Source organism: Ursus arctos, unplaced genomic scaffold, assembly GCF_023065955.2.
Source record: "Ursus arctos isolate Adak ecotype North America unplaced genomic scaffold, UrsArc2.0 scaffold_24, whole genome shotgun sequence".
In the NCBI taxonomy this organism is placed as follows: Eukaryota; Metazoa; Chordata; class Mammalia; order Carnivora; family Ursidae; genus Ursus; species Ursus arctos.
This window is the reverse complement of record NW_026622919.1, coordinates 16479015-16492140: the sequence shown is the minus strand read 5'-3', so window position 1 is coordinate 16492140 and position 13126 is coordinate 16479015. Positions and strand designations below refer to the sequence as shown.

The 13126-nt window shown below is 55.2% G+C and overlaps 1 protein-coding gene across 31 annotated transcripts in view; it reads left to right on the top strand.

The window, feature by feature from the left end:
* The window catches only part of MAPT (microtubule associated protein tau), a 95484-nt gene that overhangs the window by 52566 nt on the left and 29792 nt on the right, over positions 1-13126 (top strand). For 8 of the 31 annotated variants that reach the window (XM_044389166.3, XM_044389163.3, XM_044389156.3 and 5 more), the window contains exons 3-6: positions 1194-1280; positions 3773-3859; positions 7707-7775; positions 11584-12696. In XM_044389166.3, coding sequence (XP_044245101.2) covers positions 1194-1280; positions 3773-3859; positions 7707-7775; positions 11584-12696 — 1356 coding nt within the window. The remainder of the gene's footprint in view (positions 1-1193; positions 1281-3772; positions 3860-7706; positions 7776-11583; positions 12697-13126) is intronic. The other 23 variants (XM_048225361.2, XM_044389157.3, XM_044389179.3 and 20 more) reach the window with 7 other exon arrangements.

Sequence of the window (13126 nt, the reverse complement as noted above, 5' to 3'; positions counted from 1 at the left end):
ACCCTAAGGAATTAAAAGGTGTTAATGGGTTAACTTCTTAGACCATTCAGATAAGACATTCAGAAGAGGCTTCTTCCTCTTTCTTTCCCTCCCTCCAAGAAATGTACCAAGGCTAATGCAAATGGTGAGGACTGCAGGCTTGGACTGAGCAGGGGAGGGGCTGTTCCGGGGACAAGCATGCTTGGGGCACTCTCGTGCCTTATGCTCCTGTGCTCGGACAGTCAAGGCTGGTTAGTAAACCCAGAAGACAGTCTGCATATGCTTCCTCACCATTTGTCCAAAGCCTTCTTAAGACAGTTCCCAGGTTTTTGCAAGCCCGGGGACCAGGCTGCTGTGTGTGTGCTGGGAATTTGTTTAGAATGAACCCTTCTTTTGGCCGGATGGTCGCCCCCAGGGCTGGGTACCCAGTGCCGGCATTTTAGCAAAGGGGGTGTGATCTCCCAGTGCAGTTGAACACGACTTGCCTTTTCTCTTCGTGCACAAACCAGCCCTTCCAGACCCTATCCTGAAACCGTCTCCAAGGCTGCCCCACCCTGGGTGGAGTGGCTTTCCCGGAGCCCACCAGAGCCTCCTTGGCTCGGATACTGAAAGGACAGTTTTCTTGTAGGTAACCGTGGCTGACATTTCAGGTGTGACTTCGGTCCTGTCGGTCAGTGCTTGGAGCTCTTTCTGTGAAAGGAGCTGAGTCGAGTCCAGACACACAGCCGGAAGTCCTGTTGGAAGGCACGGTGTCAGCCCTGAGCTCATGCCTTTTCAGAGGAACGAGTTGGATCGTAGTGTTTTTCTAGGTGTCTACTTGTCATCGATGGGTGGTAGTGATCTCCCATGAACCTCTCCATCAGGAAAGACACAGCAGCAGGTTTATTTGCGGCTTGGCTCTACGTATCAGCCGCCCTTTTGTCAATATAAGAGCCCTTGCCTCCTTTGAAACCTCCAGCTGATTAAAAGGCAGTTTCTCTTCTCGCCCGGGAACGCGCATCTTTCCCTTATGACCCTGGTGCGGGGACACGGTTGTATTGGGGTGGGGGTGGGATGGGTCCCTCTGGTGAATTTATCATGTGGCCACGTCCCATCCATCTGGGTTCCACGCTGGGGGATTTTTCAGAAAGACACTGCTCCCCATTTCCTCCTGAAGCCAAAAGGAGGGGTGGGGAGAGGCCGCCGTTCTGAGGGGCTCCTTGTGTATGTTCCAGAATCTCCCCTGCAGACCCCCGCTGATGACGGATCTGAGGAACCGGGCTCTGAAACCTCTGATGCTAAGAGCACGCCGACGGCCGAAGGTGGGCCCTCCTCTCATTGCTTCATTCAGACAGCCGCTCCATGCCTCCAGCCTGCGCTTAGCCGTGCTTTCAGCCCTGCGTGCCACCCTTCCTGGCTGCGTTTGCTGCCGCCTCTCCCTCCGGCTGAGAGACATGCTTGTCCGATGCTTTGCAGGATGCGCTTGGGCCCCGGAATTTGGCGGGAGCCAAGCCCTGCTTTGATGCCTTGCTCACCAGGGCCAGATTTGGGCACCGTCGTCTGTGCGCTTTGAGGCGGCCGCACTTGCAGAGGCCGGGATCTGTGGCAAAGCGGGGCCTGAGCTCAGCTCCACAAAGCCCCTGATCCGTGTTGCTTGTCCTTCCCGCACTCCTTCAGAAGCCCCCACCCACCTTGCTCTTCTCTCAGGAGCCACCAGGTCCCAGAGCAGCCACTGGGCTGAGGAAGGGACCGGCTCAGTGCACATCTCCAAGCTCACACGTTGGGACTGGTCTGGTTTAGCATCCTTCATTTCTTGGGCTCTGGGCTTGGTCCAGTCCTCTGGACCTTGGCCAGGGTGTTAGTTCCAGCACATCTTCTAACCTGTCCTCTCTGGACGTTTGGTGTCTAGGTTATTATAAAGCTCCTCGTGTTATTTCCTGAAGAGCTCCTTGGTCCCGATTTTGACCACCTGCTCTTGCTTCCTGTGCATGTCCATCGAGACTGCATTTGATTTCAGATCATGGAAAACCCAACTAGCTGCGGCATAGATATGAAGAGGTTTCTGTGTCTCACATAATAAGACACCTGGAGGGCAGCAGGTCCCCAGGGTCATCCGTGCTCTTCTGTCTTTACCTGCTGCCGTCCTGAAGAGTTGGATTGTTGCTTCACGGTGACAAGATGGCTGCTGCACTTCCAAGCATTACATCTGCCTTCAGAGCAGGAAGAAAGTAGCAAAGCAAAGTGGCCAAAAGGGCCCTGAAACCAAATGTGTTCCCTTTTTATTAGGAAAGCAAGAGTTTTCCGACAAGCCCCAGTTAGCTGATTCCCACTTAAGTCTCACTGGCCAGAGCTGAGTTTCATGGCTTCCCCGGCTATAAGCGGGAGGCCAGAACGTGGAGCATCTTGCTTTCCGACTCATTAGGAGAAATCAAGGGAGAGGGGCATTGAGGATGGCTTTTGAGTAACCAGTCGGTGGTATCTGCCCTTCTAGCTCTCCATCCATCCCCCAAGAGGCTTCTCAGCACTTCTCCTGGCCCTGCCCATGACTTTGGAGGCTGTCACAGGATGAGAACCTGGCCCAGCATCTCCCCAAGTGTCCACTTTTGAATGAATTCAGAAAGTGCCTGCCAGTTGCTTGGTATAAGGGTGCATTTGTAGGAGAGAAAGTGAGCGTGCCCCTCCCCTCCGTGGTTCTCACCCTAGTGAGGAGAATACCCAAGGCCTAGCGCTCTTTGCTCTTCTTCTTAGAGCTGGTGATGCAAGACATTTCCCGCTGATCTTGTTAGGACAGTTTTGCAAGTTGCTACCGCCCTGCGAAGGTCCTCAAAGCCTAACGCCAGACTTCATGGCAGCCTCCCAAATCATGGTTTTCAGCACTCCCATCAACATTATTCTGGAAGAATCTTCCAGCCAAATCTTGCTGCCCTTTGGATCCTGTACATGTGTGGGCCCCGAGAACTTCCACTCCCACCCCACGAGGAGAGGGGTTCTGCTAGGGGTGGGCTTTGCCAGGCTGCTCTGCTGCTCCCGAGATGACCGTAATTAAAATGGGTTCCATTCGACTAAACTGACTCAGGCTCTTGGAAAGCTTTCAAAGCTGACAACTCCTTATGTCTGCCTGCAACAGCCTGGGAGCGTGCCAGGCCGGTGCTCGGGGAGGACTGCTGATTTGGAAGTGTTCACCCTGACGAGAGGCTGACAGCCATTCCTGCTGGTGGGTTTTTACCTCTGGCCTCTGCTCTGAAGGTGGACCATCTGTTGTCAAGGACTGTTGTCAAGCACCCAACTCTGAACAGGACCAGCCTGTTCGTCGCCCCCCCGCCCCGGCCCTGGGGAGTCTGTGCTTCCAACCATCAGTCATGGGCTCAGAGGACAGGGGGCTTGGAGCTGGGAGAGAACTTGCAGGTCACCTGGCAATGATACTCCCATTTTGCAGATGAGGAAACTGAGACCCTGAGGACAAAGGTCTTGCTCAAAGCCTCACAGCGATCATCTGATTTTCAACCTGCCTTCTTTAAAAGCACCTGGGCCCACCCCCAGCAGTCTCTCTTGCTGCAGTGTTTATATGGGGACTGTCCCCAGCAGATGGCCTGGATGTCTCATGAGCCAGTGCCACCAAGCAGGATACGAATGTGCTTCCTGCGGGAGACATCAGGCAGGAGCACGGCTCTGGGCCCTGCTTTGTGGTGTTGCTGTTTGCATGCCGCTGAGTCCCCTCCTGCCTCCCCGCCCCTGCCTGCTCCCACACTAGAAATAAGGTGAGGGGCTTGGCCTGGCTCATCCTAGCCCCCCTAAGGCGACTCTCGGTTTTCAGACGTGACCGCACCCTTAGTGGATGAGGGAGCCCCCGGCGAGCAGGTGGCCGCTCAGCCCCACACGGAGATCCCAGAAGGAGCCACAGGTGAGGGTGACTCCCATGGCGGGGTGGAAGAGACCCTTGCCGCGTGCCCGGCTGCCCTGCTTGGAGGAGTGGGTGTGAACAGGGGTGAGGCTCTCCTTGAGCGAGGCAGCCACATGGGTGGATGCCGGCTTCTGGGCATCTTGGGTTATTCTGAGCTTGGTGCCTTGATGCCCTGTTGCTTCTGTGGCTGCCTGCCAGCCTCTCGGAGGACAGAGGACCTTCTGGAATCCTTCCAGCTTCTCCTCTCCCATCTCAGCCACCACGTCAGCTCAGGGCTCTCTGCCAGGGCTTCTGAGGCAGACCTGTGGCAGATTCTGCCTTCCTCACCCCTGAGCTCGGTCCCCCCTCCTGCCGGGACTCCGCCCAGTGACAGAGTCACCTCCTAGTGGGCAGTCTACCCCCAGGGGCACCCACGTGTGTGGCAGGGCCAGATGACTGACCCACACCTTTGGAGGATCTTAATGGAACAGCCCCCAAGCAGTTCAGCAAGGTGATCTAACATCCATTTCTAGGGCTGTTCTTTCAAACGTGTTTGCATAGAACAGGCGTGACTAGACTGTCCTGTTAACACAGGTGATGGGAGTAGCTCTGTCACGGCACCCACCAGAAACAGTAGTGACCTGAGGGCCACCAGTGGCCCTCAGTGCTGCCCCTGTCCTTAGGAAGTGGCCAGCTCGGCCCAGAGAGCTTGCTGTCATCCCCTTCTCAGCCTCCTCTTTGGGCTTACGTGAAGATTCAGCTGTTGGCGTGATTTGGAGGGTGATCAGCAAGACAGGCAGAAGCCTTCTGGACGGGACTTCGCCAGCAATGGGGAGTGGGGGAAAGGTCCCCAGACAGGAGTCTCCCTTCCTCCCTAAAGACAGTGCTCACGGCAGCCATTTGGGAAACGGCAGCCTTTTCTCGGAGCTGTTTGTGGAGAACGCCCACGCGGAGGTCCAGCAGCCCCCGACTCCTCAAAGTGGTTTCTGCTTTGGTGGTTGGTGTTTTGAAATGGAGAGAGGCGGGGCCGCGTCCTGGACAGTGAAGGTCGTTTGAAGGCCGTGGAATGACTCATGGGGTCAGGGCTTGGATACCCTGATTTTTGTCTCCCCCGTCCCGATACAGCTTACTCAGTGGGGGAGCCCTTCCCCTCCCAGGGTGAAAACCGTAGCCTGCTCTTGACTTCCTCATCACTCCTAGGTAATCAAAGTACTGTGGTCTCCTCAGTTGCAAAACGCAGTCCTCGAGTGCGGGGTAGCAGGTCCGGTTCGTTGCAGTAGCCCAAGCTCATTTGGGGTTGCAGCCCTCCCCTCTGGGGCTAGGGAGGCAGGGGAGATGGGCGGCAGGAAAATTCATCCTGGATTGGCACTACTGTGGGCCAGCTTCACACGCTCGGCCGTGTTTAAAGCTGACTCTCTCATGGGCACCTGTTTGGAGCTCTTCCAGCCCCTCCATCCCAGTTCTCCCCCTGCAGGTCCCTGCCCCACACTAGCTTCCAGCAGACACTTCGCTCTCCTCGGCGCCTTGGAATCTGAAGATCCTCCTCCAGCCTTCCTTGTGCTGGGTTGCCTGCTTCTGTTGCTGGCCTACCGGCCATGGTCCAAGGTGTTGCCACATGACTACTGCCCTGGGCTTGTGTTGGGTCTGTGGGAGACACACGGACATTCTTTGCCAAGCAAACTTGGGGTGTGTAGACTGACCGCATGGGCTGCAGCCACGTCCCTTTGCTCTGCCCCCAAAGCAGGGACAGCCCATCTCTCCTGGTTTTCCCAGGTGGGATTCTGGCAACAGTCCGCCATGTTGTAACCACAGGGGACACACACCAAGTGTCTCCGAGTGGTGCCTTGAACCCTTCCAATGGACTGAGATGGGAGGTGGCCGTGTAGATGTCCTCCACACTCCCAAGCCCCCCTCTCTACCCTCTACATCCTCATCGAGGTAGGGAGGCTTCAGATTTGGGGGACTTTTTTTCCAGCTATCGTCTTGGATGATGTGTACTCTAGTTCAGTCCTTGCTTTGGTGTGTCACAGTTGCTGTATCCTGGCACGCTGATGAAACTTCTCCTTTGAGGTCCATTTGGGGGTGCAGTATGGCCACCCCACTGCAGGAATCCCTGCCTTGCCGGGATGGGAGCCCCTGCCTCTGGGGGCTTCAGGGATAGAGAAAGGCCGGGGAGTAACATGATGGCCCAGCCACAGTCACACACCCGACCTGCCCCCTTTGGCTTCTTGGAGCACCACCGTCCTTGCTGGGAACTTGGTGGGGGGGGAGCGGGTATCAAAGTTATCAGCAGCCTTCAATTTCTGACATGCTCCAGGGCCAGGATATTCAACCCTGCACTGGCCTGTGAGAGTGCAGTAACTTCCCAGCACCCCAGCAGTGGTGACATCCCCATGTGCCCCTTCCTGTTCTCAGTCTCCAGGACTCCGTGCCACTCAGCTGGACTTGCTGTCACTCTGAGCCTTTCTACCACAGCCTCGTCAGAAACTCAGACCAAATCTGTGTTTAGAGCTGTGTCTCCTGGACAGTTCGCTGTTGTCAAGTGACTTGGAGCTGTCACCGTTTGAACTCGCGGGTGGCACAGTGTCAGCTGGTGGGGCCCAGAGGGTGATCGTGTTTATGATCTGGCAGATGGGGAGCCCGCTGCCAGCCCCCTCCCACCCTCACTACAGCTGTTCTGTGACAGCCCATGGGCTAGGTGTTTATAAGGCCACCATGCAGCTGTCCAGCGACCTCGAGAATCTTCTTTTCCCTCATCCATGCTCTCCAGCGTGGGCCCATGCTGGTAACTTGGCATTTCTGTTGTAGGTGCAAAATCTTAAACATTGCAGGATGGGGAGAAGAGCCTGGTGGCCCAGCCAGCAACTTGTAGGCATTTCTTTGGGGTGGCGGCTTCTCTGTTCCTGTCCATTGGGGCAGGTTGGTTCTTCTGGGGTCACGAGGCAAGCGCGTGTCAATGAGTGGCCAACGTGCTTTATAGACTCTTTCTTCTGCATGGTTATATGTGTTGTCCTGGAGCAATGTCCTGGGTCTTCATGGTGCAGAAATTGGCACTGCAGTAAAGCTTACTGATTTTGGTGCTGTTGAAGATGTGGTCTTCTTCATTCAGAGTGAGCTGTGGCTCCCTGAGCAGGAGCCCAAGATGCCCTAAAAGCTGCCCGCTGGCACCACTGCCTCCTTCTAACCAGGTGGCACCTACTCCTAGCATGTGGTTAGAGGGGTTCGCCCAGCAGTGTGGAGACAAGAAACTGAACAGCTTCGGGGCACCTTCCAAACTCCCAGCACATCGCTAAACACAGTCACACAAATTCTCATACTAACCCTCACTACCGTCCTACGAGACAAGCGGGTATCATCACCTGGGGGTCTAGATGAGCAAACAGGCGCAGAGAGGTTAAGTAAACGATGGTTGTGAACCCCAGCCTGGATATGACTCACGGCCCCAGACAACTAGTGCTTCCTTGTACCCTCGGCGCCCCCGGAGCCCTGGATGGGGCCGGGAGCGCACTGGCCGCTCAGACATGGTTCCGGCATCAGTGGCTGAGCAGCAGACTGCCTCTCTGACCTCACCCATCCTGTGTGTCTTGGTTGAGCGGGGCACTCGGGACCCACTGTGGAGAAGGTCTTTCCTACAGGATCAGGGTCACGTGGAAGGTGTGTGGGTGCGGTGGGGTTCACTGAGTAACCTGCTTTCATCCCCATCCCCAGCAATAATATTTGCAAAGAGCCAGGGGGGCAACCCCTTGGTACTCATAAAGATGTGCCTTTCCTGAATGTTCTTGGGAAAATACCAGAAAATGCAAAGAGCTTTGTTTCTGGCAAACAGTAACTGTCTTTGCTTCTGTCTTCTTCATTTGCTGACATAAAGCAGCTGAGGAAGCAGGCATTGGAGACACCCCCAGCCTGGAAGACCAAGCTGCTGGACACGTGACTCAAGGTCAGTGCACTAGAATCGCCGACCACGACTTGGGGGCTGGGAGGAGGGTGATGGAAACACTCAGAGGGGCTCTACCCTGTAAAGAGAATATGTACCCGGGCCCTACTTCACAGGGCCAGGAGATTTCTAGGAGTTGGCTCTCATCAAGGATGGGCTAATTGGACCCGGAAAGAGCTCTAGTCCCCTTTTCTCCCCTACACAATTTCTGAGTGATTCCTAAGCTCTTCAGTTGGGGAGTCAAGAAAGAGTGTCCCAACAGAAACAGAGACGCGTGACAGGTGATTTCCTCTCCAGGCTGCGCTCTGGCCTGTCCCGGGAGTGGGGCTTCAGCCATATCCCCACCAAGCTAATTCTTCTCAACTTTCTCCTGTGCAACCTTCAGACCTCATTTTGATACTCTTCTCAGGGACCCAAACTGCCGTGTTCAAGGAAACCAATTTTATGTAATCGTTTAGCACAAGTGTTTTAAGAACTTAATTTTATAAATCCTAAAGATTCCTTATCTCAGGAAGTGGAGACCTCTGATATAAGTGCAGACCTCTGGGTTCGTTTTCTGTCGCTCGCGGTGTCAACGAATTTGAGAGTCTGCTGTATCATGTGGAAGTTTCTCGATTGCAAAAGAGCTAGGAAGATACTGTTCCTTTCTCCGGAAAGTGATGTAGGATGTGTCCAACATTTAGTGCTGCCGCTGGGGCCAGCTGGCTTTAGGAGGACTCTGGGCCCAAAGAAGTGTCTCGCTGAGGGTTTTTTGAAGCTTAACTACAGGTGAGAGGGGGGTGCCCCATAGCAGGCTAACGTTCTCAACTCACATGGCATGGAGAGGCGTGTTTTCATTCTCAGGCTTACAAAGAGCTTCAAAAAATATTAGAAGGGACAATCAACGTAAGAGGGAACCCCAGCCTGTGCATTACGTAATGAGAACCCTGCCTCCCGTTTCTTTTCGGTCACAGTTTTCGACATAGGTAAAATCAGAGGCTTGCATAACCTCTGGAAATGGTCATTTATTTCCATAGGAAGAAGCGGATTTGAGTTTTTTCCTATGAATTTTCTTTAAAGATTTCATTTATTTATTTGAGAGAGAGCGCACAAGCAGGGGGAGCGGCAGGAAGAGGGAGAGGGAGAAGCAGGCTTCCCGCTGAGCAGGGAGCCTGACGCGGGGCTCGACCCCAGGACCCTGAGATCATGACCTGAGCTGAAGGCAGACGCTTAACAGACTGAGCCACCCAGGCGCCCCTTCCTATACATTTTTATTGCAGGCTATGTCTTTGTGCCCTATGACCTATTCCAGGCAATGAAAGGATCTGGCCAACATCTTTTGTGGGAACTTCATTTTTGTGCTCACTGAATTTTTCCATTTTTGCGTCAGTGGCCCAGAATCGTGTAGATAGAAAGATGAACACCAGGTAGACATTTGCCGTGGGAAGTGGGCACCAAATCTGTGAAAACATGGCAGTTTCTACCTCTGCTCCCAAGACCAACACCTCGTGCCCTGATGGGGACTGCTGGTCCACACTGCTGGTCCACTTCCCTCTGGCGAAACCGTGTGGAGCTCGGACACACTTGTGATCCACAAACACATCTTATTTCCCAAAGGCCTGTCGTCTGTTTTCAGATTGAGGAAGAGCCGCGTAACAAAAGCCCCGTTACTAGAACTTCTTGCAGTTCCCAGAGGAGAAGGCAAACCTCTGGCAGCCCGGGTTCGTGAAGTTCACCTAAGACAGATGAGGGTGTTTCAGGACGGCGCGCGGTGAGCTGAGCGTCAGATGTGCGAAGGCCTTACCCGTGGCCTGCTCACGCCCGGGGGTAGATCTTTCCTCTGTGTCACAAGGACGGGGCCTCCTGAGGGCGATGTGAGGGGACCGTGTGTCCGGAGTCCAGAGGCCTTCACACGGGTTGCCCAGATACGGTTTACCTCGGACGGCGCCCCCCACCCTCCCACCCGGATGATTGCTATGCGTATTACTGAGCACTACATAGTATTCTAGGAGCTGAATAGAACATTCTCCCAGCCTGGCTCCTTCCTCCAGAAGTATACGTGTGATGTTAGGTTCAGTCAAATACATACATGCAATCAGTTATTGATGACTTTTCAAGGTGTGTTTAGTATTTATGTTTGGGGCCTTCGTCTCTTTTTTCATGAGGGTCATTTGCAGTCTTACAGTCTATCAGGACAGTCCCATCCTGACCACGAGCAATTTCTAGGAGGCTCTGGGAGGAAAGCTTTTTCCAGGAGGCAGGGAGACCTGGCCGGCCAAGGAGGTGTAGAGACTAGCGCCTACCGTGCGCGGCCTCTGGTCCGTCGAGCTGGTTGGTTGATGAGGGATCATGGCGCTGAGGCACCTGCTCAGATCGTCTGTTGTTCGGGCTGTTCTCCCCGGAGACTGACCGACGGCCCCAGGAAGGTGCCGCAGACCCTGCGGAGAGCAGAAATGAGCCTATCTGCCTGACACCAGTTCACCCATGCAGGATTCCGTTATTGATCATTGCTGGGGGGGCAGGCACCGTGGTCGATGCCAGGAACACGAAATGAGGGAGACCGTGAGCACGAGGCCCTGGCAGGAGGGTGGGGGTGGAGGTGAGCTGTGGCTGGCTTCTTGGTAGTAGCCCTCGGGCAGCTACACGGGCTCCACCTGGGTGGGGAGAGAGGGCGGTCACATGGGAGGTGTGTCCACGGCCACATGACTGTGTGCACACGTGCGTTCCCCGCCTCCCTCCCCTCCGCTCCTCCAATACCCTGAATCTTTGGGGTTCTAGGTTTTGTTTAGAGGAGAGCTGTGGAGTTGTGTGTTGTTCTGCTGGGACTAGATGGGAAGTGTGAAGGTTGGGAATTTAAAAAAAAAAACAAAGGATGTTGTTTAGGAGTACCAAAGAGCGTGACTCTCCTGTCCTTAATACACGGTCTGGTCCTCTAAGGAGGGCTCACATGAACACCGCACGAACGAGCCAGAAAGTGTCAAGTGTGCCTTCCACCAACTGCTAGTTGTGGGACGGGCTGAAAACAGTGGTCTCGTTGGCAGGCAATGCCTTTGTCATGCAGAGCCCTTTCCTGCCACAGTGGTCTGCTTCGCCTTATGCAAAAGGTCCATCAGCGATCCATGACCCGGATAAATCTGAATCGTGCTTCTGTTTGTAGGAACCTTGTTTGTAGGAACCTTGTGGCAGTTCTGATAGTAAAGACTCAAGCCCTGGTCATGATGAATTTGGGCATTTTCCAAATCATAAGGCAGGGTTGGTTTATGGGTACCTGCTGGCTTCATTTTGCAGAAAGGGGAAACAGAGAGAGGGAGAGAAAAGGGTATCCTCACTGCACCCAAGTCAGGTCCTATCTAGAGGCCAGAAACTTCAAGAAGCTCAGTGTCCCTGGAGAGAAGGAGAAGCTTCCGTAGCCTAGGAGATTCAACACAAGGCAGCCCCACAGTGGGCTTGGCAGCCCTGGAGGTGCTGACATGCTCTGAGCCCACCCAGAGCCCGTGGGAGGCAGAGGAACAATGCTGGCGCTAAATGGGGCCTTGGAGGTCACCAGGTCTGAGCACCCCTTTTACAGATGAGGAAACTGAGGCCCAGAGAGGGGAGATGCCTGCCCACCCAGCATCGTCCAGTGAGTCGGTATTAGCAGACCAACAGAGCTTTCATTCTGAGCAACGGAAAGCAGCAAGGATGAGCCCAGAGTGCACGCTCCTTTTTCTTTGTTAGTTGGGCTTGTGATGCTGTTTAAATGTCCTTTTCTTATTTCAAGAGTGCGTTCTCTCTCTTAAACAATTAATGTGTCCTTGCCAACCTTTTGTCACTGCTGCCTCTTCAAACCCAGAGGAGGTGAGAGTTCCTGGCCAGCAGAGCGAGGTACGTGAGAGGCCCCCAGCCAATGGGCTTAGTTCTCAGGATCAGCCTGAACACAGCAGAGAAGCTTCTGGGGACTCTGTGCTGCCTCTGGGGGAGAAACAGCCAGAGGCCCCGGCACTGATGGTCTCCAGCCACTCCCAGCATCACCCCATCTGTGAACCACCTTCTCCAACAGGAGGCCCTCAGGAGCCCCACCAGGAGTGGGGACCAAAACCAGGGGATGGGGTCAAGGGGGGTCTGGCCTTTCCAAAGCCCACCTCCCCTGGATATCTCCAGATGGAGTCCGGGAGTGTCAAGGCTGTCCAGGAGAGCCTCCTCGGGGAGCCAGGGCACCATCGAGGTGAAGCTGCTGACCCAGGCACCCTGGGTCTGATGGGCCAGCATGTGTCCTACACTCCTGGGGCTCCCATTGAGCCTGATGGCCCCAGGGAGGCCACACGCCAGCCTTTGGGGACAGAACCTGAGGACACAGAGAGCAGTCGCCATGGCTTGGAGCCGCTGGAGCACCAGTTTTTGGGAGACCTGCGCCAGGAGGGGCCACCTCTGAAGGGGGACCAATGCAAAGAGAGGAGGGGGGTCAAGGAAGTCGACGAAGATCGTGATGTGGACGAGTCCTTGCCTCAGGACTCCCCTCCTTCCCAGGTCTCCCCAGGTCTGCAGAGCTCCCCTACCCAAGGCGGGTCACCACCCCCCACAGTTTCCAGAGGAGCCGCTGGCTTCCCCAGTTTCCCAGCTGAGGGTGCCATCCGCCTCCCTGTCGATTTCCTCTCCAACGTCTCCACAGAGATCGAGGCCTCAGAGCCCCACGGGCCCAGCGCAGGGCCCACAGTGGAAGGGCAGGACATGCCCCCCGAGTTCACCTTCCACGTGGAAATCAAAGCCAACGTGCAGAAGGAACAGGGACATTCAGAGCTGGATTTGGAAGGGGCTGCCCTTCCAGGGCCCCCTGGAGAGGAGCAAGAGCCCCAGGGCCCTTCTGAGGGAGAGGACACAAAAAAGACTGACCTTCCAGAACCTTCTGAAAAGCAGCCTGCCGCTGTTCTGCCAGGAAAGCCCATCAGCCGGGTCCCTCAACTCAAAGGTCTGTGTCTTGAGCTCCTTCGCTCCTTCTTGGTGACCTCATGTGGCACCCAGGCTGCAGGCACTGCCACTGAGCTTCCGGCCCCTCCTTGACTCCCGCTGCTTCCAAGGTTCCTAAGGAGAGTCACTAAACCCACCACCTGGGCCCTGCTGCTCAGCCCCCCGCAGCCGCGTCCTGCCCCTCAGGCTCTGGTAGCACGCGCTCTTCTCATGCTTGCCCGCCATGCTGCATGTCACCAACACCCCACCCAGTGCTTTCCACCCTCCATTTCTTTGGCCTCCCGAAAGATCCACAGTGGTCCATCAGCCCACAGGGGGCTGGTGTGCTGCCCTCCACAGAGCGGATAACAGCTGGTCCACTTTTGAGGGCTGATTATGTGCCCTAAATTCATTGTCTAGAGCCCTTTCGACCTTTCCAAGAGGGCATGATT